Source organism: Cynoglossus semilaevis, chromosome 4, assembly GCF_000523025.1.
Source record: "Cynoglossus semilaevis isolate Cse_v1.0 chromosome 4, Cse_v1.0, whole genome shotgun sequence".
NCBI lineage: Eukaryota > Metazoa > Chordata > Actinopteri > Pleuronectiformes > Cynoglossidae > Cynoglossus > Cynoglossus semilaevis.
The window spans coordinates 6,390,348-6,411,347 of NC_024310.1; the positions used below are offsets into that span (position 1 = coordinate 6,390,348).

The 21,000-nt window shown below is 39.8% G+C and overlaps 2 protein-coding genes across 2 annotated transcripts in view; one reads left to right on the forward strand and one right to left on the reverse strand.

The window, feature by feature from the left end:
• The window catches only part of acsl3a (acyl-CoA synthetase long chain family member 3a), a 16,813-nt gene extending 2,332 nt beyond the window's left edge, over positions 1-14,481 (reverse strand). Inside the window, 11 exon segments of the mRNA XM_008308790.3 lie at positions 476-626; positions 1,482-1,654; positions 1,791-1,930; positions 3,350-3,421; positions 3,613-3,736; positions 3,912-4,062; positions 5,222-5,360; positions 6,384-6,493; positions 9,833-10,010; positions 11,049-11,441; positions 13,767-14,481. Of these exon segments, the coding sequence (XP_008307012.1) occupies positions 476-626; positions 1,482-1,654; positions 1,791-1,930; positions 3,350-3,421; positions 3,613-3,736; positions 3,912-4,062; positions 5,222-5,360; positions 6,384-6,493; positions 9,833-10,010; positions 11,049-11,423 (1,613 nt within the window). The 5' untranslated portion in view covers positions 11,424-11,441; positions 13,767-14,481.
• farsb (phenylalanyl-tRNA synthetase subunit beta) overlaps positions 12,551-21,000 on the forward strand; it is a 13,343-nt gene continuing 4,893 nt past the window's right edge. Inside the window, exons 1-17 of the mRNA XM_017031991.2 lie at positions 12,551-12,694; positions 14,699-14,831; positions 15,260-15,315; positions 15,712-15,866; positions 16,068-16,140; positions 16,242-16,357; positions 16,630-16,780; positions 16,872-16,980; positions 17,067-17,137; positions 17,322-17,383; positions 17,714-17,765; positions 17,870-17,931; positions 18,043-18,250; positions 18,344-18,424; positions 18,518-18,610; positions 18,711-18,828; positions 18,957-19,109. Coding sequence (XP_016887480.1) covers positions 14,774-14,831; positions 15,260-15,315; positions 15,712-15,866; positions 16,068-16,140; positions 16,242-16,357; positions 16,630-16,780; positions 16,872-16,980; positions 17,067-17,137; positions 17,322-17,383; positions 17,714-17,765; positions 17,870-17,931; positions 18,043-18,250; positions 18,344-18,424; positions 18,518-18,610; positions 18,711-18,828; positions 18,957-19,109 — 1,618 coding nt within the window. The 5' untranslated portion in view covers positions 12,551-12,694; positions 14,699-14,773. The remainder of the gene's footprint in view (positions 12,695-14,698; positions 14,832-15,259; positions 15,316-15,711; positions 15,867-16,067; positions 16,141-16,241; positions 16,358-16,629; positions 16,781-16,871; positions 16,981-17,066; positions 17,138-17,321; positions 17,384-17,713; positions 17,766-17,869; positions 17,932-18,042; positions 18,251-18,343; positions 18,425-18,517; positions 18,611-18,710; positions 18,829-18,956; positions 19,110-21,000) is intronic.

Consider the following 21,000-nt stretch of genomic DNA (forward strand, 5'->3'; position numbering starts at 1 on the left):
TGAGTCACAACTGATTGTTCATATTAAAAACATTGCTCATAATCAATCAATAAAAAAAAACAAAAAGCAAACTTCCTCATGATTTCAGTAAATTTGGTGACTTGTCACTTCGCGGCATGTTATTACTCCCTGAGCATCCAATAAAAGTCCACAAGATAAGTATGTAATTTAAGGGGTAATAAAATACAGTACGATCTGATGCACAAAGACATGAAAGACATTTAGGAGAAATGGAAAAGCATCATCTTTCCATACAAGGTTACGAAACAGCTGCCATGTCAGGTGGAGATGTTGTGATCACACAGTATTGGCTGCCATACAGAGACATGAACATCCAAACAGAGACAGTTGTTCAGCTGTGAAAGAGTTGAATAAGAGTTGTGGCCATTTATTACTAGGATTTGTTTTCATCTGCTGAGCAGAGAAAGAAGGGAAAACCCTTTCCAAAGATTATGGAGGAATTCATAAAAAATATATATTTGGACAAAATGCACAACATCAAGTAATGTAAGTCATGTGATTGTGGATATGTGTGGGTGTGTTGGACTCACCCTCCACCCAGTCTTGCAGCTTTAGCTCACTACAAACCAGTGGCCCTCCTACTCTCCCAGTGCTGTAATCACACACTGAAACACAACACACATACACTGTCAGGCAATGTGCAAGCATCAAGGCATGACATGTTTCACCATAGCAACATGACCTCACTGGTTCCCTCGTCATGGAAACCCCATCCCAGAGGAATATCGGCAGAACAGTGTTTTCCTGCCTGCTCTGACTGCAGCGGGGAGTGAGGCAGCAGCCTGGGAAAGGCTGGGAGGCTTTTGTAATGTTTCATTAATATGTTAGCGGTGGACGCCAATCGGATCAGCTGCACAGTTCAGATCACACGGGGGTCACATGCTTCCACTATCGCCACTGTTTTTAAAATTTAAAAAGGAGTTCCCTTTAAAAAACAAAACAAACGTATGTAATCTTAAAACAACTAACAAGACTTTTTCATGTGTGGCTGGCACATATACCTGCTGCAACTGAAAACACAGTCTTCAATCTCTACTGAAGCTAAATATGAGCTTAATGAAAGCCATGAAGTTCTTAACATCAAAAATGTGTTTGCTGCTTTTTCTCCTAATTTTTACCTGTTTTATCTCATATCCGATGTTTTTTTACAAGTTTTACCTGTTTTATCTCATATCCGATGATGGCTTTTAATGATTTAAAAAGTTTTAATAATGGCTACTCCAGTACCAAAACCCAAAGGGAAAGAAAGTTACACAATCTGCAATGGGAGCCACTCTATCTTTTCCCACACTTTTTTTTTTTTTTTTCCTTCAAAAAACCATCAATAGTCACGCCACGAAGTCTCCAGGACCTAGTGTGTATGGCACCACATGTACACCAGGGGTCACAATAATTCTGACATTATTCTTCATTTGTGGTTAGGTAGAACTGCATCCTTAGACAACCGCATCCTTCCTCACCTTCACTGATTGTTCCTGCTCCACACGTCTCAGTCAGTCCGTATCCCTGACCCACTGGGCAGCAGAAACACACATTCATGAAGCGCTGTGTGGCCGCAGAGAGCGGCGCTCCTCCTGACATGATGACCCGTGTCCGACCCCCAAGCAGAGCCCGAACTTTCCTGAACACCAACCTGAATGAGGAGTTGGAGAGGAAGAAGAGAAATCCTTAGGTCCATCAGAAAAAATGAATTTTTTTTTGATAGTTTTCTACAATAAATCAACTCTTTGATCATTTCCTATTATAACACATCTTTACATTTTTCTCACCTGTCACACACAGGTGTGGCATTTCCTTTTTCAAGCTGCTCCAGCTTATAGTTGTACGCCAGAGTGAAAAGTGTTCTCTGAAAGTAGTTCATCTCCAGGACTTTGGTCATGACTATTTTATAAATGCGATCCATGATCTCCTACAGTGGCAGAAGGAAAGGCAGAAGTCGAGGTCTGCGAGATCAAAAGTCTGTTCGCATGAACAGAATTAAAGCAGAGCTGTGTTTATTATTAAACTGGGCCAATTACCACCATTTAAATAAAACATAGTATACATTCATCTGATTATTTTAAACATGCTACATATTATCTAATTCTAACTCCACAAACCCCTGTACAGAAAGTTTTATTTGTGGGGTTAGAACTAGGGAGGAGTCGATCCAATACTCAGGATCAGTATCAGTCCGATGTTGGGCCAAATTCAGGATCGAACATTGGAAAACAAAAACTGTTGCCCATCCGATCCGACCAAATTCTTAACGCTACTTTGTGAGACATGTCGTAAACAGATACACTATCGCCTCAGCAACGCCGGCCTGCTGCATGCCGGAGGAGAAAAGAAGGCAGTGAAATGATACAAGTATCGGCAGATACTCCAAGTTGCAGTATTGTTATAAAAAAAACAAACTCTGAACTGAAACTTATATCCTTTTAACCAAGTGATGTAACATGGTGGAGTCTATCAAATAGAGTAAAGGGCAGAAGAAATCAAAAACAGTTAAAGCAGCTGGTCCCTGTGGGTGTGTATCAGTGTGTGTGTGTGGAGTATGAGTGCATGCGTGTGAAGCCCGAGCACTGAGAGAGGAAGTCGGCGCAGGACTAATGCACCGGCCAGTTGTCATATCACAGCAAACAGTTTGTGTGCGTGTCAGTGTGCGTGTGAGTGTGTGTGTGTGTGTGTGTGTGTGTGTCGTGGGGATAACCACATGGGGCTTTCTCACGTTCTGTTTACAGCTGTGAATGGTTCCAGACACTGGGGCCCAACGACCTTTACACTACGACCACTGGGAGATGAGAGATGAGCGACAGGGAGGGTGGGGCGGGGCGGGGGCTTTGGTTAGTTGACGAGAGAAGAGACTCAATTCTCCAGAGAGGGTGTAATTTCTCAAACTAGTTGGCTAACAAGAAAAAAAAAATCAGTGATTTTCCATTGTCATTGTGAATAAGCACCGACGTTATGACCTTTATGTTCCTTTAAAATAAATGTAGATACAGGCGTATCATTACATACAGACATACATCGACACAGATACTTTCTGTTGTTTGGAGAGAAAAAAAATCAGTAAGATAAAATTTTAATTGATAAAGAAAACTTTAGTCTGCAGACAGAGAAATGTCTTGAACTAGTCCTTTAAATTGTAAAACCTATTCTGCTCTGTTTTGAATTGTTCATTTAAAGTCAATATAAAATATGGACCATATCTACAGTCCTGCTGTTAAAAGACCTCTTTTAGGACAATGTTAATTCAAAGTAACGTCAAATCTGTGAAGCCAAGTGACTGTTTTGTGACTTCAAACTATAAAAAAAATAAAAATAAGATGGACTTGAACTGACTCACGGGAACCGCTGCCATTAGAGTGGGCTGCAGGACGCTGGTGTCTCCCTTACTTCCTTTCTTGATCTTCGTCGACTTTAGTTCAAAGAGAAGAAAAAAAAATACAATGAGGACAGTAGAGAAGAAACAGTTTATTTTAGTTAGTCTCTGGAAAAATGTGTTTTTATCTGTCCAGCCTCATGTGAGGAGGAACAAAACAGCAACAGAATAATATTCAGTTTAGATAAAAGAAAAGGTTGTTGAATGGCAGGAAACCTTCACTCTACCTGGTCAGACAGGGTCTGAGGTGAAGAGTAGCCGATACGGGAGCTGTGACAAATACACACGAGCTCTGCGCTGAGCTCCAGGACATGTGCCAGAGGAAGGTAGGCGATGTAGGTGTCCTCCTCACTGCAAACACCAAGATGTTCTTAGGAATATCTGAACATACAGTACAGTAGATGTGTCTGAACGCACGTCTGAGGTTAACACAGTACAGGTGTGTCTGAACGCACGTCTGAGGTTAACAGTTAACTGTATAGACAGTTAGCGTTAGCAGCCTGCACATGATCTGCACGATCCCTACCACAGATGAGGAATCCGCTCAGCCATTCCTGTAACTCCAGCCAGCAGGTTTTGGTGGGAGATCATGACGCCCTTCGGCGCACCCATGGACCCACTGGTGTACATGATGACAGCGATGTCCGAAGGCAGCGGTCGCTCACGATCACCTGCAGCTGTAATGTTGAGACATGGCTTCATATGTGACAATGGAGAGTTGTGTAGAACTCCCCAGTCTAATTCAACTTTTTTTTTTTAAATAATTGCTAATTTTTCTGTTGTGATATTTTTATGAGGTGAGTCTTTTCTTATTGTGACTCAAACTAATTTGCAGGATTCCTTAAGTTTTCCAAGGATGTGAGTTTTTCTGGCGGTATATGATAGCGTTCTGAAATGCATGGATAGAAACAGCCTCGACAGAACGCAGTAATAAATATATTTTATTACTGTTCACGAGTGCAATGAGACTTGGAGGTATCCTCTCCTAGGAGATGCCACAGTGCCGCAGGTTTATGAGAGATAGGACAGAGGTGAGTCACAGATCCACATCACTGCTCACATCTGTCTCCCACTCTCAGGCTGGTGCAGGGTGTGTGTGTGTGTGTGTGTGTTCAGTGCAGTCTGCCTTGATAATGTGGCGGTATCTCAGACAATCATATTTACCGTTGCCTGTACTATCTCTGAGACACTAGCTGTAGCAGACATTTATATTCCTGAGGCAGGAAACCACATGACTGTGATCCTCAGACTGGTCTGTTTATGGTTTGCTGGTCCAGCTGCAGTGAACCCTAACATGGCTGAGGGGAGACTGCTCTCGTTTCTGCATTATGTTTAGGATGAAGTAGCACATGTGACTACAGCAGGCCGGGAAAAAAAAAACAGAGAAAGGGTGGAGCTTGGTTTTTTAATTTTTTTTTTTTTCTCACTAAGCTGAGGTGTGTAGGAGTGACTTCTCAGAGCTGATGTGAAGTTAACAGTGTTACAGTGTATGTTAACATTAGCCTCCTCTACGTCTCAGTCTTATTCCTCCCTTCCTGCTCTTCTGTTGACTCTTTTTGATCAGTCTGATTCAAGACATTTCACTACATTTGATACAGTTACCTGGGAAGTCGAATGTGATTCCTCATCATGTAGATGATAGGGCATTTCACTAAATTTGATACAGTGACCTGGGAAGTCAAATGTGATTCCTCATCATGTACATGATAGAAGAAGAATCACTTTCTTCATGTCCCTTTTTTATCAGCTGTTGCCACATCTAAGCATAAATTGCATGTGTTTTAAAATGAATGAATGAATGAATGAATAATAAAAAAAGTTCACACACAAACCCACCATTGTCAGGCTGGACTCCCAGCTCCTGAACTTCAGCCATGTTGTGGATACTGATGCCATGAGGGAGGTCTGGCCATAACTTTGTACTGTTATCCACTACAATAATGTGCTGCAGCCTTGGAACTTCAATGAGGATATCCTGAAACACACACACACACACACAGATGAACATAAACCATGGCAGGTGTACAATATTCATGGACAACAAGAAAAATGTGTTTCTCTGACATGTAAGAACTGAAAATGGTCGTCGTTGAATGTTATTTGGTCCAAAGCACAGGATGTGTGAACGTGATAAAAAGGTAGAGATAAAATAGACAGATTTAATCTCTGCAGACAAACACAGCACGTGCACGGTGGTTTATTTTTAAATCTCTATGGCGACACTGTTCCTTACTAAAACGTCCAAAAATGTCCCTAAAATGTTCCAATGATTTGTTGTTTTTTTCATTGAAGACAGCGCTGACCTTTGACACAGTATTAGTGCTTTGAATGAACATCTGCTCAAGACTGGAGGCCGAGGGAAGCAACAACGATGTCTGCCAACTGGAAAACTGACATTTAAAACTTTTTTTTAAATTAAAAAAAAAACAAAATAATTGTTAAATGGTGAATTCATGGTGATGATGGAAATGAAGGAGCCGTTAACCCGTTTCTTGGCACGGTGGAGTTTGTGGTTCATTTCCGATGCCACTCGTTCCTTGACAGCAAAAGTTTTTATTTGGTCTAAGCTGACTGACAGATACTGTGCGAAACTGAACTACACAAATATTTGTAATACCATGCATCATTGTGTGATACCATCCATCCTACAGGCCTGTTTGTGTTTGCTGAATTATCCAGCCCAGCATCACATGATGGATCTGAAGGCGGAGTGGGAAAAGTTTCAGGGGATGACTCAGAGAAACTGTCCCTCTGAGACAGCCCCAGGCTCAAGTGTTTCTGGATGGAGTATTTACAGCTATTAATGATACCACTCATTAACATGGCTGTTTTTAGTTATTTAGGAAACGTTATATATGCTGTTTGTCACAGAGAAGGCAGTGGCGTAAAATACCCAAATGTGGCTCATTTCTCCATCATTGTTGATGAAATCGTGCTGTTGTTGCTGTTGTCGTCCTGCCCTTATCTCTGATCACTCAGTAGGTCTGTGTGTTCCTACCTTCAGTCTGGTTTCCAGAAGCTCTCTGCTGGTGATGATGTGTGTGACCTCAGTCTCATTCAACCCGAGAGCGATAGCAGGGCCTCCGAGTGTGGAGTACAGGGTGACCACTGCAACAAACAAACACGAGCACGGGTGAACAACCAAAAGACAACGCACAAAACTGAGGAAAGAACATTTAATCAGAGTTAAAAAAATATGGTATCATCCTGGAAGTAGTTCAAAATAATAAGTCTTGGTCTAATGTCTGCTAATATTAGGAGTGTGTACTAGCAAGAATCTAGAGATACGGTACTTATGATGATACAGGGACAATTATACGATATATTGCAATATACTGCAATACTATAGGCACAATGATATATTGAGTTCACTGCTTTATCTTGCTGCTGCACAGCCCTTCCCACTACTGTTATAATGCAACAGTGTAGTTTTTGAAAAGAAATTGGCCAAGCAACAAATCATGGTGCAATTTACTACTACAAAATATGTTCAAAAAACCTTCTTCATTTTATATCATAGTGTATAGCAGGTTTCAATTCCAGTTTGAACACCTGTGAAGTTGGTATAAATGTTGACTCTGTAACTGATTTTGTCTGAGAACCGCTGGTTTTACAGCAAAGCAGCTGCTGTGTGCTGCAAGGAGAGACGCAGGACAATTGGTTTGGATTGTATTCAATTGGCCTCTGGTTGAGTTTTTATCAACACGGACACTTGTGTGTGTTTTCAGGGGAGAATTGCTTCCATTTCTCAGGTGGGTTCGTGGATCAAGAGCTGTACCTTTAGTGTAACTACAACACCAATATTCCTATCAATGGAATGATGACGTCAATGAGAACGTGCACTACTGCAGTGCATTGGTGATAAGTGATGGAGGCTGATAAAGGGACAGACAGATAAGGGTTTTGTTCTGTAGAGATTTTCCTTCTTTCTTGTGGTTGATTTTTGCTATATTTACTGTCAGTGTTGATGATTGGTGGAGGGGGCTTAACTAAACATGTGCATGCACACATCCACACAACAATGATTTATGTAAAGGAAACAAAATCTGCTGATCATATCACACTGACCTTTACATAACAGAATTCATTACCGTCTGATAAAATATGTGGAGGACGGGGTTGGTTAAACAGGAAATGGCCTTTTCTTAATCGCTTTAATTGGAATTTGCTTGGGATTTAGCTCGTGGCTAACATCATTCAAACCATTTTAAAAATCAGTTTGACAAATTCATGTCTAGATGGCCTCGCTTATCAGATATAGTTTGTGTTCTGTGTCTGAGCACAGTTCAATTTTTTATCTTATATCTTTACATGATGGTAAAGAAGGAGAACTTTATTCACTTCCACCTTCTGCAGTTTCTGTTTTAAAACTGTGATGCAGGGGAGTGAGTGGAATTAAATATTTGAAATTTAGGTTCCAGTAAGAAGCATCTGTCTAATGTTAGTGCACAACAAGATGGAGAAGTTAAAAAATAGAACTTGATAAATGAAAACAGAGGTGACACAGAAGGAAGTGTGTTTAGGAGACATGGTTTATAAAGACATCTCCTTCCTGCGTCACTGGGCTTCAATACTTCCTGCTCTGCTTCTGTGTATATGGACGAGGGCTGTGACACCTTCGTGTCACGATATCTGAACACAGATTAGCCTCCGGCTCAACACATAAACACTTCAAATCCCTTTAATGAAGACCATTCGAAACATTCAGGCTCCACTCAGATTCACTCTGCCTCGTGTTGATCTGCACCGACTTCAAACCTTCATGTCCACTCACTATTATAAAGACTTTTAATTGGAGAGAAGCTTTAGGGTTTGATTGTTGCTGTTTTCTCCAGACTTCATCGTGGATCTGCTTTGTGTCACATAATGACGTACAGTGACAGAATAATAATTAGCCATTTGACAGTGAGCCAAGATAGGGTTTCTTTTTCATGCTCACATAAACGTGCACACACACACGTGTCTAAGTTCACTCAGGGCCTTTGGCTGACTCCTCCGAGCCTCTGTCAACATCACATGCTCACGTAGACTCTCTCACCCCTCTTGTGACGCTGTCACCCACTCCCCCCCTTCCATTAATCTTTTCGACCTCTAACTCCTCTTCACTGTGCTGGGCTTTTAACTCTCGCTCTGTTTTGTGACTGCATAAGAGACGGGCTTCATAAAGATGCTTTATTAGCCTGCCCTCGCAGCATATTTTCTATAACGACAGTTTAATGGAGCCCAGACTTAAGCAAGCAGAACAAATCAGTGCTCAGCATCATATAATAAACATATTCAAGAGTCAAGAGTGAGTCCACGCAGGGAAAACACTTAATGTGTGCATTAGTCTAGATATTGAAGTGATATACACGTACGTGGAATAAATATTTAACATTACTTGAGCCGAGCAACTTCCCTAGCACCAGACAGAACTACATTCATTGTCATGAAGGCTAATTGAAACGAACACCTGGTGTTTAAACTAGTTTAGGTTTATCTCATTACTGATTTTGTTGTCATGAAAAAGAGGCTTACAAAGCGACAGAAAAAAGTATTTTAGGCTTTTTATAAGTCAAACAACGGTGAAGAAGTTCTTTAAATTCTACAAGACAAAAATATGTCGATTTTTTTTTAAAGCTAACCATAAATAAAAGAGGGAACATTTCTTTTTCCATGTGTTTTTGGCTGACAGTTATGATTCAGTAAACAATCTCTTTCTTCAGATTTTAGATCAAACATGTACGTATCATGTACGGGGTCCTCATACAACTACACCTCAAAAATGTATCTTTGTTATTGGCTATAACAAGAGATTTTTGCTTTTTTTTAACTTTCCTTTATTTATGGTAGTTTCTTCTTTATACCACAATTCTACAAATGTAACTACTTTCTTAACAGTTCAACCATAAGAGCGGGTAAGAAAAAAAAAAAAATCAGTGAATATTTAACATAACGTGTCCTTGACTGATGTGGGGGGAAAAGCGATCAAGGCACAAGGGTGTGCTTAAATAATGCTAGTGAAGAGGGACACATTGACCTTCCTCAGTATCAGCTGGGTCTTGCATGTTTAACACAGACACTGACACACCAATACACACACGTACACAAAGATTGTAAATCAGCTACGATCAACTCAAACACACAGTTGGAAGTTGTTCAATGGGAAAGTACTGTATAAACTGACCAAAGGATAAACAGCAGGATAAACTCAAGCAAACTGAAAGTATGAGAAATATCTGCAGTACGTGCAGATTTTCATCTTTGCTTTTTTTTTTTTGTTGGTGAATTCACACCATGACCTGTTACATATCTGCAGGGTTCAGATTTCATTCTGTGTTTGGATGCCTGGTCCATCATAAAACCTCTTTGGTCTTTTGAACAGAACTGAACCAGTAGGTTAAGCTGCTCAACCCTTTTCTTTTATTGCGTGTTAACGTAACATACGTGCAGATGTTCTGGACTTACGTGGGTAGTTGTACATGAAACAGGCCTGGGCAGCTATTAGCCATTCGGCTCGTGTCTCACAGAAGAGAGCAACGTTGCTTTTGGGCTGCAGACCCAGTGATGTCAAACCACGGCCCAGCTGAGATGCTGCTGTGAGGACCTCCTCGTAGGAGCGCCAGGTGTAATCACCCAGAACGACCTGCAGGGGCAGACAAAGCAGCACAGTGAAGAACACAATACAGTTGATTTATATTTTATGCATAAGTGAAATGAAATCAGGACAGAGACAAAATAATTTAAAAGTCAAAATAATTATTATTTGTTCTTGTAATAACTGTGTTAAAATATTTAAATGTAGTTCTATTTATGGTTATAAGATGGAGCAGTTTAAGACATTTGACAAATAATTTACAAGTGCATTGCATTAGCCATGTTTAACCTTTTATTAAAAAAAAAAATCCTAAATCCATGATTCACCTTTATCCTTTTAGTCGCTATTTAAAAGACAAATAAATCTGATTTTTTTTTTTTTTGGCGTGTGTTATGTTGGAGAACGTATTCGAATTTATGAAAAGGGAAATGGCATTTTATTTTGTTAGCTGTATTAAGGTCTACCCAACAATGAGAGAGCGCTTAAGGTGAGGATATGATGCCCCCTAGTGGATAACAGACACTACTGCACCTACACAGAAACTAAGTATGTAACGATGACTGTACAGTGCGGCAAGAACAATTACTTTGTGTTCTCTTACATGAGTCAGTGTTTCAACAGTGAGGCTTAAATGATTACAAGAACTCAGCTGCTGAGATAAGAACTCAGTGATCCGGCAGTGACTCCAAGGTTTGGCAACCACTCGGATACAACAGTCACAACAAGTTCAAACCAACAGGTTTTGTATAATAAGTTTGCAGTTTTCACTTCTCATGTTTCATCTGTTTACTTTCAGTTGCTCCATGCCTTTAGAAGAGTGTGGGGAAATTCTGGAAAGCCACAAAAATGTAATTTGAAGACAAAACCAAACAGTTTTTGGCATTATTTTACTATATTACTACAGTACTTACATATTTGTATATTATTCTAATTAAAACTGGTTCTTATTGGTTCTTTCATGAAACATCCATGTAAACAGGTCGCTTTTTAAAATGTATTCAGATCATGAATTTGAAGGAAGCATCTTTTACAGCATTTATACCTACAAAGTAAAATACCGTACATTCTCTCTACGACTTTTCTCACCTTTTTAAACACTTTCCCATCGGCTTGTTTTTCTCCCTCCTCACTTATTACCTCCCTTGTGCCCAAACAGTCCCGACGAGGGAACCTCGTGACTGCGTGTTCCAACAACTTATCCAGGGTGTCCACCCCCGGGTGCATCGATGACACCAGCGTCTTGGCAGCATTTACAGCTCTGTAGGGTCCCTCCAGGCTGCCTGATACTGAGTGGGCTTTTATTCTCTTTGCCCGCTCCTCCAGAGAGCTACAGAAACCACCGTTGGCAGAGGTCATCCATTTGACAAGGTACTGTGGAAGAAAGGTGATGAGAGTGTAGGTCCACACCACAAGTTGGAAGAGGAGCAGCACAAGTGGGTTGAGGTCCTCCTTCAGCTTCATCTTAATGAAGCAGTCACTCTGTGTCGGACACAGGGGTGAAAGAAGAAGGACAAGTTGTGAGATAACTTTTACAGCTGGAGTCAGTTCCTTTTTTCTACTCTCTTCCCTTTAGCAGGTTTGCTAATCCTCTGTGGAACTACTTACAAGATGATGTTTAAAAATAAAAAAAAAATCACCAGGCCCTAAAACTGAAACTAAAACTTTACTCTTACTTTTTTTAAATGTACTCATTTAGAAACTTAAGAGACCAGTGAACATGAAAAAATACTCATTCTCATGACAACTTAGCCACCAGCAGCAACAACACTGTTTCTAATTATTGTCTGATAAAGCTCCATGGTGAATTACAAATATCTTTCCTGCGAGATTAGAACATAAAGGCCGGGTCTTTTGTGGTCACTGCTGTTGTGTTTGATACACTTGTGCAACTGAAGGTATTCTGTACAAAGGGATTTTAAAAAATGCTTTAGCAACAAAGTCACACATTTGTACTTGATAAATAAGGGCTCAGAGGCCACTTCAGCCCCTGGTGGATGTACCAGCAGCATGTTAATGGCTGTTGGCTGAAATATTTGTCCCACTGGCACCAAGTTCAAATGTCTAAGACCAGAGCCAGCAACATTATATATATATTTATTTTATTATATTTTTTAGGTCCAGAGCCAGCAACATTATATATATTTATTTTTTATAAGCTTTAGATATTGTTGTGTTTTATTAAATTGTTTTGCAACTAAGCAAAACACGAAGTTACTTATTGACTTTTAAAACACACCATGTCTATATTTATTTTGCTACTGAATTTTTTTAATGCACAGTTTCACATATGCTAAGTTACTTATTGACTTTATTTATTTATTTTGCTACTGATTTTTTTTTAATGCACAGTTTCACATATGCATCCAGTTGAATGTATGTGAGTAAATCAAATATGTCTGAACAAAGCACCAAAAAAGGCAGACTGAAATGCCACACACTCACACATTGACCCACAGCTGAAATTCTGACTACTGTGAGAAGTTGCTCAACAGGTGGCTTTAGGCAACATGTAGACGCTTTACTGGTGACCTCTGCTCAACGGTTTAAATTGAGCAACAGCGTAGCAAAGCTTCTGTATCGGTGGGGTGAGCAGACATGCACTCGTGTGTGCGTTTGTGAGTGGGGCTCATTGCTTCCTCGAGAGTTGGCGTGAATGGGATCTTTGTGTGCTGATGTCATCGTTCTTAGCATACAGGCTAAAGTCTTGCAGACGCTTCAACATGGCCATTGTGGTGAGACAACGCACCAACACAACACTGTGTCCCACAGGTCATGTCACAGGACTGTGTGCGTGTGGCGAGGTGCGAGTGCTGATTGGACATGTGGGCGTAGAGCAGCTCCAAACAAATGGACTGTTTTGCTCTTTTCAAACAATCACATAATAAAAGAAACAACAGAAAAAAGTTTAAACAGCAGTTTGGATTATGTTGATAAATCGGCAGCTTCTCTACAAAACAAATGTTGACCAGTAGGTTTGACTCACAACACTTCCTTGAAGAAACTGAAAGGACAAAATATATTTAAATTTTTTTTAGGCCCAAATATCTTAACATTGTTATGACACTAACTCGTCTGATTTGCTCTTCAGAGGGATATAAACCTCCAGAGCAGATGTACAAGCGCATCCATGATGAACCTGCCAACGTTTTTATAACCGCTGGAGCAGAGCAGTTCCCTTCAGCTGTGTAAACAATGTCGAACAGCTTGGGGTTAAGAAATTGCCATGAGTTGACACAGATTTCAAATTGTGTCTAGATACTGAAATGTATGATTTTGAATTTGATTGGCCAACTAACAATGCCAGTGCACATGATTTGCTCTAAATTAACCTGAATTTTTCACAAGAGCAACTTTAGGTAATAATAAGCTGTTTGTCTTTTACTTGGTCTAATATATAAAATGTTTTATATTTTATGACGAATCTTCAATTTTAACTTATGTAATTTATAAAAACATTTTCCAAAAATGGCAATGGTAACGTGTAACTCGATACTAACTCTATATATTTAAGCTTAAAAACAAGAACGGTCCTGAGCTAATTACATTCACAAAAAACCTGCGGGGTCAGTGTTGTCCCGTATGTCTCCGTAAAAGTGCGCACGGTGAAAACTTAGTATCTTTTTCTTCAAATTTGAAGAAATAAATCTGATAATTAACATCTGTTAACACACCGTCAGATATTTACATTAAGCATTGCGGTAACATAATTTTAATTTGCAGATTTATTTTTTTTCAGGTAAAATAAAGGAGGATGGGGTAAAATTCGAGGTATTAAGGAATATTACAACCAAAATAAAAACTTACCGATGAGAGTTTCTGCTCCTAAAGTGACACAGGGTGCGTCTGGTGCCGATGGTTAATGGTCCAAGTCACCGCTTGTGGTCAAACTCAACAGCAGCGTTTTGTCGAGGAATTGTCCATCAAGTCATTCACTCCACAATTGTACGTCACATTTCCTCCAGCTGAGACCGGAAGTGTTTTTCTTTTTGTGAACGTTGTCTGCGTTACGATTGGATTCATGGAGGTGGCGCGTGTAAGTGGCCGGCCCAAATGGACGCAAGGCATGAAGAGACTACAGTCAGGGGTTACTGACGGTCATAAAAAGCTACGGATCAAGTTGTTATTTATAAATAGTCACATGCAAATAGAAATATGCCAGATAATACTGTGGTTCTTCAAGTGACGTACCACCTCCTGAAAATATTTTAAAGTACCTCTACAGCTAAGCACAATGTACAAAAGTAAATAATTTTTGAATAATAAGATTATCTTCCCACTTTCAGCTAAAGCACATTGCACTTGGTCTACTAGTATAATTTATATAACACATGTATAGACACACCAAAAAAACATTCCCATATACACCACTAGGGGGAGCCCAAGTGCTTCCTGCACCAAATATAAGGAGCATTATCGTAAACTATTAATGTATCATGTATGATAATGAAAAATGTTGTTAGGACACTCTCTGGTAGATCTTTCTGTGTGGAGTCTGGACTTCGCATGTGTATAAGTTTTCCCAAAGCCCAAATATTGTCATCAGTGAAATACGGAAAAAAGAAGTGCCATACTGACTGTTATTGTTATTATTATTATTTTTTATCAGTAGTAGTAGTAGTAGAAATGGTTGTTGTTGTTAACTACCTGATTCTATAATGTCTAAAAAAATAAAAGAACGCTGTTTACTATATGATAAGGTTGGTTAATTTAAAAAAAGGAAAATGCTTTTTATTCAGGCAACACAGAGACAGCCCTACCCGGCTAGTTGGGGTCCTTTTTTTTAACAGCGCTGTGGAGGATTAGCTGCTAACATGCCGACTGTCGGAGTAAAAAGAGATCTTCTCTTCAAAGCTTTGGGCAGGTCGTACAGTAAGTTGTTTTTCTGCATTCTCCAAAGTGTAAAGAAACATTTCACCTGTTTAAACGTTCATTTAGCTTAAACAGACAAAACATTTGAAAGGGATCTCTGAACTCATCGTCTTGAATGGTAGCATACGGCTAACTACATGGAGTTTCTTAGTTTGCTTTATAATTCAAAAGTTTATTTTTCTGGTTAATTTCCATTATAAACAACATTTTTCTGTAACTTAATGATGGAAGGAATAAATAATAAATATGAGATGCTTTACAGCAAAGGTTTCAGATGTTGATGTGATTGCATCATTTGTGCTGGCTTCTATCATTTAAAATGTAACGCTAGTATCAGATTATACACAACCGCTTGGCCACCTGACATACGTGACCATTTAAAAAATAAATTAAAAAAAATAATGTGTAATGTTTGCTTATTATTTTAGCCGACGTGGAGTTTGACGAGCTTTGTTTTGAATTTGGACTGGAGCTGGATGAGATTGTGAGTATACTCCTTCCATTAAGATGAGATATTAATATAAAAGACATATGTACTGTAATTTATTTGCATTGTGTGTGCTGTAAACGATGCAAAGCTAACCATTATTTTCATTGTTGTGAGAAAGTGTGCTGGTCTCAAACCTCATTGCTTGCTTATTGTGTGAATTCTATAATTATTTTTGCAAAACAAACAGTACTCTAATGCATCTTATTATTCTGACTTCATTATTACACTGATGTGGGTGAATTTTTTATATATATTTTTTTCGCTGTTAAAGGTTTGGGTGGTTTGATTTCATGGTTAAAAGTCCTGAAATCCAAGAAAAAAATAATAATATAATTTGACTACAGCAGTGTAATTTGTTACTTTTTCTGGCACTTGTTGTTTCACTTATAGACCTCAGAAAAGGAGATAATTAGTCGAGAGCAGGGAGACTCCAAGGCGTCAGGTGCATCTGATGTCATCCTGTACAAAATTGATGTACCCGCTAATCGTTATGACCTGCTCTGTCTGGAGGGACTGGTCCGTGGACTTCAAGTCTTCAGAAACAAGTGAGTTGTATTAAGCCTGGCATAATGGTATTCTAACTTCTGTTTTTTGGAAAACACTGTGTAAAATACATGTTATGTCTAAACAATAAAATAAAACAATTGAAGTGTAATTCAGTTTGATGATGATAAACACAGTATAATGTATGGATTAGTTGCACAGATGAATGGACAGAGTACTGACACTTTTATTTTTTGCCCCAGGTTAGAGGCTCCTCGTTACAGGCGTGTCAGCCCAGTCAGCGGCGGGCCTCAGAGGCTCATCATTACTCCTGAGGTGTGGGGAATTGTAATTGTAGCAGATATTAATAATATATTAAACTGGAATGTTGTGACTTGACGTAAGAAGTCGTGTGTTCCCCCTCTTGCCCTGTGCAGCCATCATCAGTGAGACCACATGCTGTGGCAGCAGTGCTGAGGAACATCACCTTCACACAGGAGCGATATGACAGCTTTATTGAGCTGCAGGAGAAACTCCATCAAAATATCTGCAGGTCAGGACAGACTATTGTTATTCTCTGTACTGAATAATAAAATTGTCTATTTTTATGTGCGATCTTTTTATTTTTAAAAAAAAATGGCTATTTTTATGTGCGATCTTTTTATTTTTTATATATTGAAAACTTTGAAACGTGTGATATGTGTTTTTTAATGTAATTCTTTATTGCCCAGCATCAGTTGACTTTAGTTGTCATGGTGCATTAGTGTAAATATGTCACACTGTGCAGAAATGGGATTTAAAAAAAATGGCTTGTCTCCTTAACAGGAAGAGGAGTCTTGTTGCAATTGGAACTCATGATTTGGACACCATCTCTGGACCGTTCACGTACACGGCCAAAGCCCCCGGGGACATCTGCTTCAAACCTCTGAACCAGAGCCAAGAGTACACTGCCTCTCAGCTCATGAGCCTCTACAAGGTAGATGGAGGATTTAATCTGACATCAATCAGTCAAATCACTTCTCTTCCAGTTTGTTATTAACGCTGTGTTGTTCTCCTATTTGATATAGACAGACAGCCATTTGAGACATTACCTTCACATTATTGAAGACAAGCCTGTCTACCCTGTGATTTATGATAGCAATGGCGTTGTCCTTTCAATGCCTCCCATTATTAATGGTAAGAGTGCTTGATTCTGTATTTCTGTATTATTTATTTTAATTTTATGGAGGGAATAATGGACCCGTCTGTCTTTTGTCTTCCAGGGGATCATTCAAAAATCACTCTTAAGACAAAGAATGTCTTCATTGAATGCACCGCCACCGATGTGACCAAGGTGCAGCTTTTGTTGTAATGAGAAACCAGTCATAAAGTAAAGAATTATTAAATGAGGACAAGTGCCAGAAAAACTCTCTCTCAAGATATAACAAAATTCTTCATTCTAACTGATAAGCAGGTAGACCACTGTGGGCCCCACACATTGATTTAGTCTTTTAATTCCGACCTTTGTCTCTCTCCAGGCCAGAATCGTCTTGGACATGATGGTGACCATGTTCAGCGAGTACTGTTCACAGCCTTTCACGTGAGTCACTCCTCACCCTCACCCTCAGACTAACTCAAAAATGTTGTATCATGATGAAATGTGGTAAAACAGGCTTGAGGTTGCGTCGTTGTGGTTTTGTAGACTTGTAACTTGTGCACGTGATGCTTCATGTCTACAACCTGCAGGAGGCGCTATTACACTTTGTTACTTTTTAACATCTCTGGGGCAGATTGTGAAGCTGACTTCTAAAACCTGTCACAGACTGTTGTCCTGTATTAAGATATCAGGGTTTTTTTTCTCACATGTACTGTGAGGACCTTCACAGTAATAATGAATGAAAATGTATTTGTTTTTCCTTCTCTTTTTCAGTGTAGAGGAGGCTGAGGTGGTGTACCCAGATGGCAAGACCTGCACATACCCAGTACTTCTATTTTATTTAACACATTTTACTTAGGATGCCATTAAATTCTCAATTTTTAAAACGCTAGAATCTATTGCTAATATTTTTAATGATGTGGTCCTTAGGAGCTGGCGTACAGGAAGGAGAAGCTGTCCAGTGCGTTCATCAACCAAAAAGTCGGCATCAAGTAAGTAATAGTTGATGTTCACAAAAACAAGCAGGTTATCGAATAAAGGTAATCGTTAACACAGTCGTTTTCATGAGGATCATTGAAATTTTTTTTTTTTCCTTTTGATAGTGAGTCGACCGAGAAACTCGCCCAGCTGCTCACCAGGATGTGCCTGCGTTCGCAGCCTACTGGTGTTGGTGATGAGATTGAAGTTGAGATCCCACCTACTCGCTCAGACGTCATTCACGCCTGTGATATCATGGAGGATGCTGCCATGGCCTACGGTTTCAACAACATCACCCGCACCACACCTCGCACCTACACCGTAGCCAACCAGGTACATGGACGGCCTTGTTTGATGTCCAGGCGACGGACAAATGTGATTATTTTACAAATGTGTGTGTTTTGTTTCTTTCACATTCTTTCACAGTTTCCACTGAATAAACTGACAGAGCTGTTGAGACAAGACCTGGCAGCTGCAGGTTTTACAGAGGCCCTCAACTTTGCCCTGGTAAATTGGAGAAATAGAAACAAAAATAATGGAAACAGTTTTTTCCCTCCTCTAAAACACTCCTTTGAATGTCTCCTTTTTTTGTCTCTTTAGTGTTCCCAAGATGATATCGCAGATAAACTTGGGAAGAAGATTTCAGAAACTAAGGCTGTTCACATCTCCAACCCTAAGACAGCAGAGTTCCAGGTGAAGAACTAATTAATATATTTTTAATATTTAAAATTATTTGAATGAATTAGAATATAAAATCAATGGGTAGAGTGTAATTCTTCTAATTTCCCACTAGGTGGCGCGCACCACCTTGCTTGCAGGTCTTCTGAAGACCATAGCGGCAAACAGGAAGATGCCCCTTCCCTTAAAACTGTTTGAGATCTCTGATGTTGTCCTGCAGGACCCAACCAAAGGTGTGTGTGTGCGCAAATAAAATTTAATATTCACAACCACATACATATGTTTAACACAAACCTTGTAAGTCACTTGCTAAGCCCTGTTTATCTCCCCCTCCACCCTCATCCTCTCACCCCTCGACCAGATGTTGGAGCGAGGAACAGTCGCCGTTTCTGTGCCGTTTACTACAACAGGAGCCCAGGCTTCGAAGTGATCCACGGTCTCCTGGACCGGACCATGCAGCTGCTGGAGGTGAAGCCGGGCCGGGGTGAAGGCTACCACATCCAGGCTTCAGACGGTAAGAGTCCCGGTATAAAAACCGTTGATGAACGCCAACCATCAAGACTGAATAATAAACTAAAACCAACACTGGTGACAAGAAGCTAAAGATTGGATGTGTTTCCACTGCAGGAATCCAAAATATGTGAATAACCGTATATAAATCTGGGTCATTTGAGTTTTAAAGGATGGTTTATGGCTGGAGTATACAGTCAGTGATGACCAGCAGCAAATGTTATGTTGTGTCACAGGCGTTGTTTTTGTCAAACTTGGCTTACATGTTTTTAGTTTATTTTATGACTTGCAGATAAAGCTCTTAAAACTAGATGCATCATGAATCTATTAAAAATTTAACTACTAAAATATTCAAATTTGTAAAGATTCACATTGTATCGTGAACAAGGAACATCCTGATTGTGTTGTATTGTGAGAGTGTATCGTTACACGACTACCCAGAATGCTTTCTGGCTTTTATTCTAGTTAACAGTGAGCTGATGCGTTCCATGCTTCATCTTAAATAATTTATTCTGATAGTTTGTCCACCGTTAGTTGTGGTCTTTTCTTAACTGGGTTTGGGATTTGTCAACATAACAGGGTTTGATTTGCATTCATACTCATGCGATTCTTTGGCCAACTCATTCCACACTAGCCTAACTAGCCTTGCTGGACAGCTGTAAGGCTCCTTCATGGGGGAGATTTTTTGTTATACACGTGGATCGTAATTAAACGATTCTGCAATTTTTCTGACTTGGCAAAAAAAGCACAATACTCCTTTGTAAGAGCAGTAATGTGATACAAGAGGCCGGGGCCACCTGGTAGCTTCTAAGCAGTGAGGTCATGCTGTTTTGATAATGTGAATTATGAATGGATGAGGTCAGGTGCGTGTTGAAGAGGTCATTTTATCAACATATTAAAACAAAATGTCACAGAAGAATGCAACGGCCGTCAGTCCTAATGTGAAACACCACAGATTGTTGGCACCTGTCCACCGCCTGCTGATGCTCGACACGTTGGACAGCCTTCTGTTCTGTTCGTACTGTGCATTTATTACACCACTGTCGTGTGCATCTTTGGGGGAAAAAAGGCTGAAGCTGAGGTGGCGTCACACTAAAAGGGTAGAGGGTAGATCTTTACATTAGGATACAGCAGACAATGGCGTCACACTAAAAGGGTAGAGATCTTTACATTAGGATACAGCAGACACACAAACATTTACAGCTAATTTGTGGGTTTTTTCAGAGGCCATAATGCACACTTAGCACAGATTCCATTACTTGCACTGTGAGCGAGCATAGCCAATAATTGGAAGTCGGCTTAAGTGTTGCATTACTTGCACTGTGAGCGAGCTTAGCCAATAATTGGAAGTCGGCTTAAGTATGTGAAAATCAAATGTATTTATTCATAGCGCACACTTTAAGGGGCTAAAATCCAAAAATTCCCCGATGTTTTTTTTAAGGTAATGAACAAGTACGCAATATAGATACACAAAAATGAGATACAGCTGTTTATATTCATAGAAGGGCTGACAAAACAAACACGTCAATCGTGACTATTAATTGTGAAGTTAATGGCAAAAAGAGAAATTCAAAGCATTGTATTGCATGGTCAGAATGATGCCCAATGTCCAGAAAACTTGCACTGGCCTCTGTTGTATAGAAAATCTGCTCTCCTCTGTGTTTGGTGATGATGATCAGCACTGACAGGATACTGGCACAGTAAGGCTTCTTATTAAGTAGTTTCCAAATGTCAGGAAAGGCAGTTATATTTCAGTGTTCTGCTGATTTCTGATCCTCGGAGACCGATGATCAAAACGATTCTGATCCAGCGTTGTAATGTGCTGCTGCACCTTGTTTTCCCAGAGAGACTCTCACACATCATAGGAGTTGTTCTCCGGTTCCTCACTCACTCTT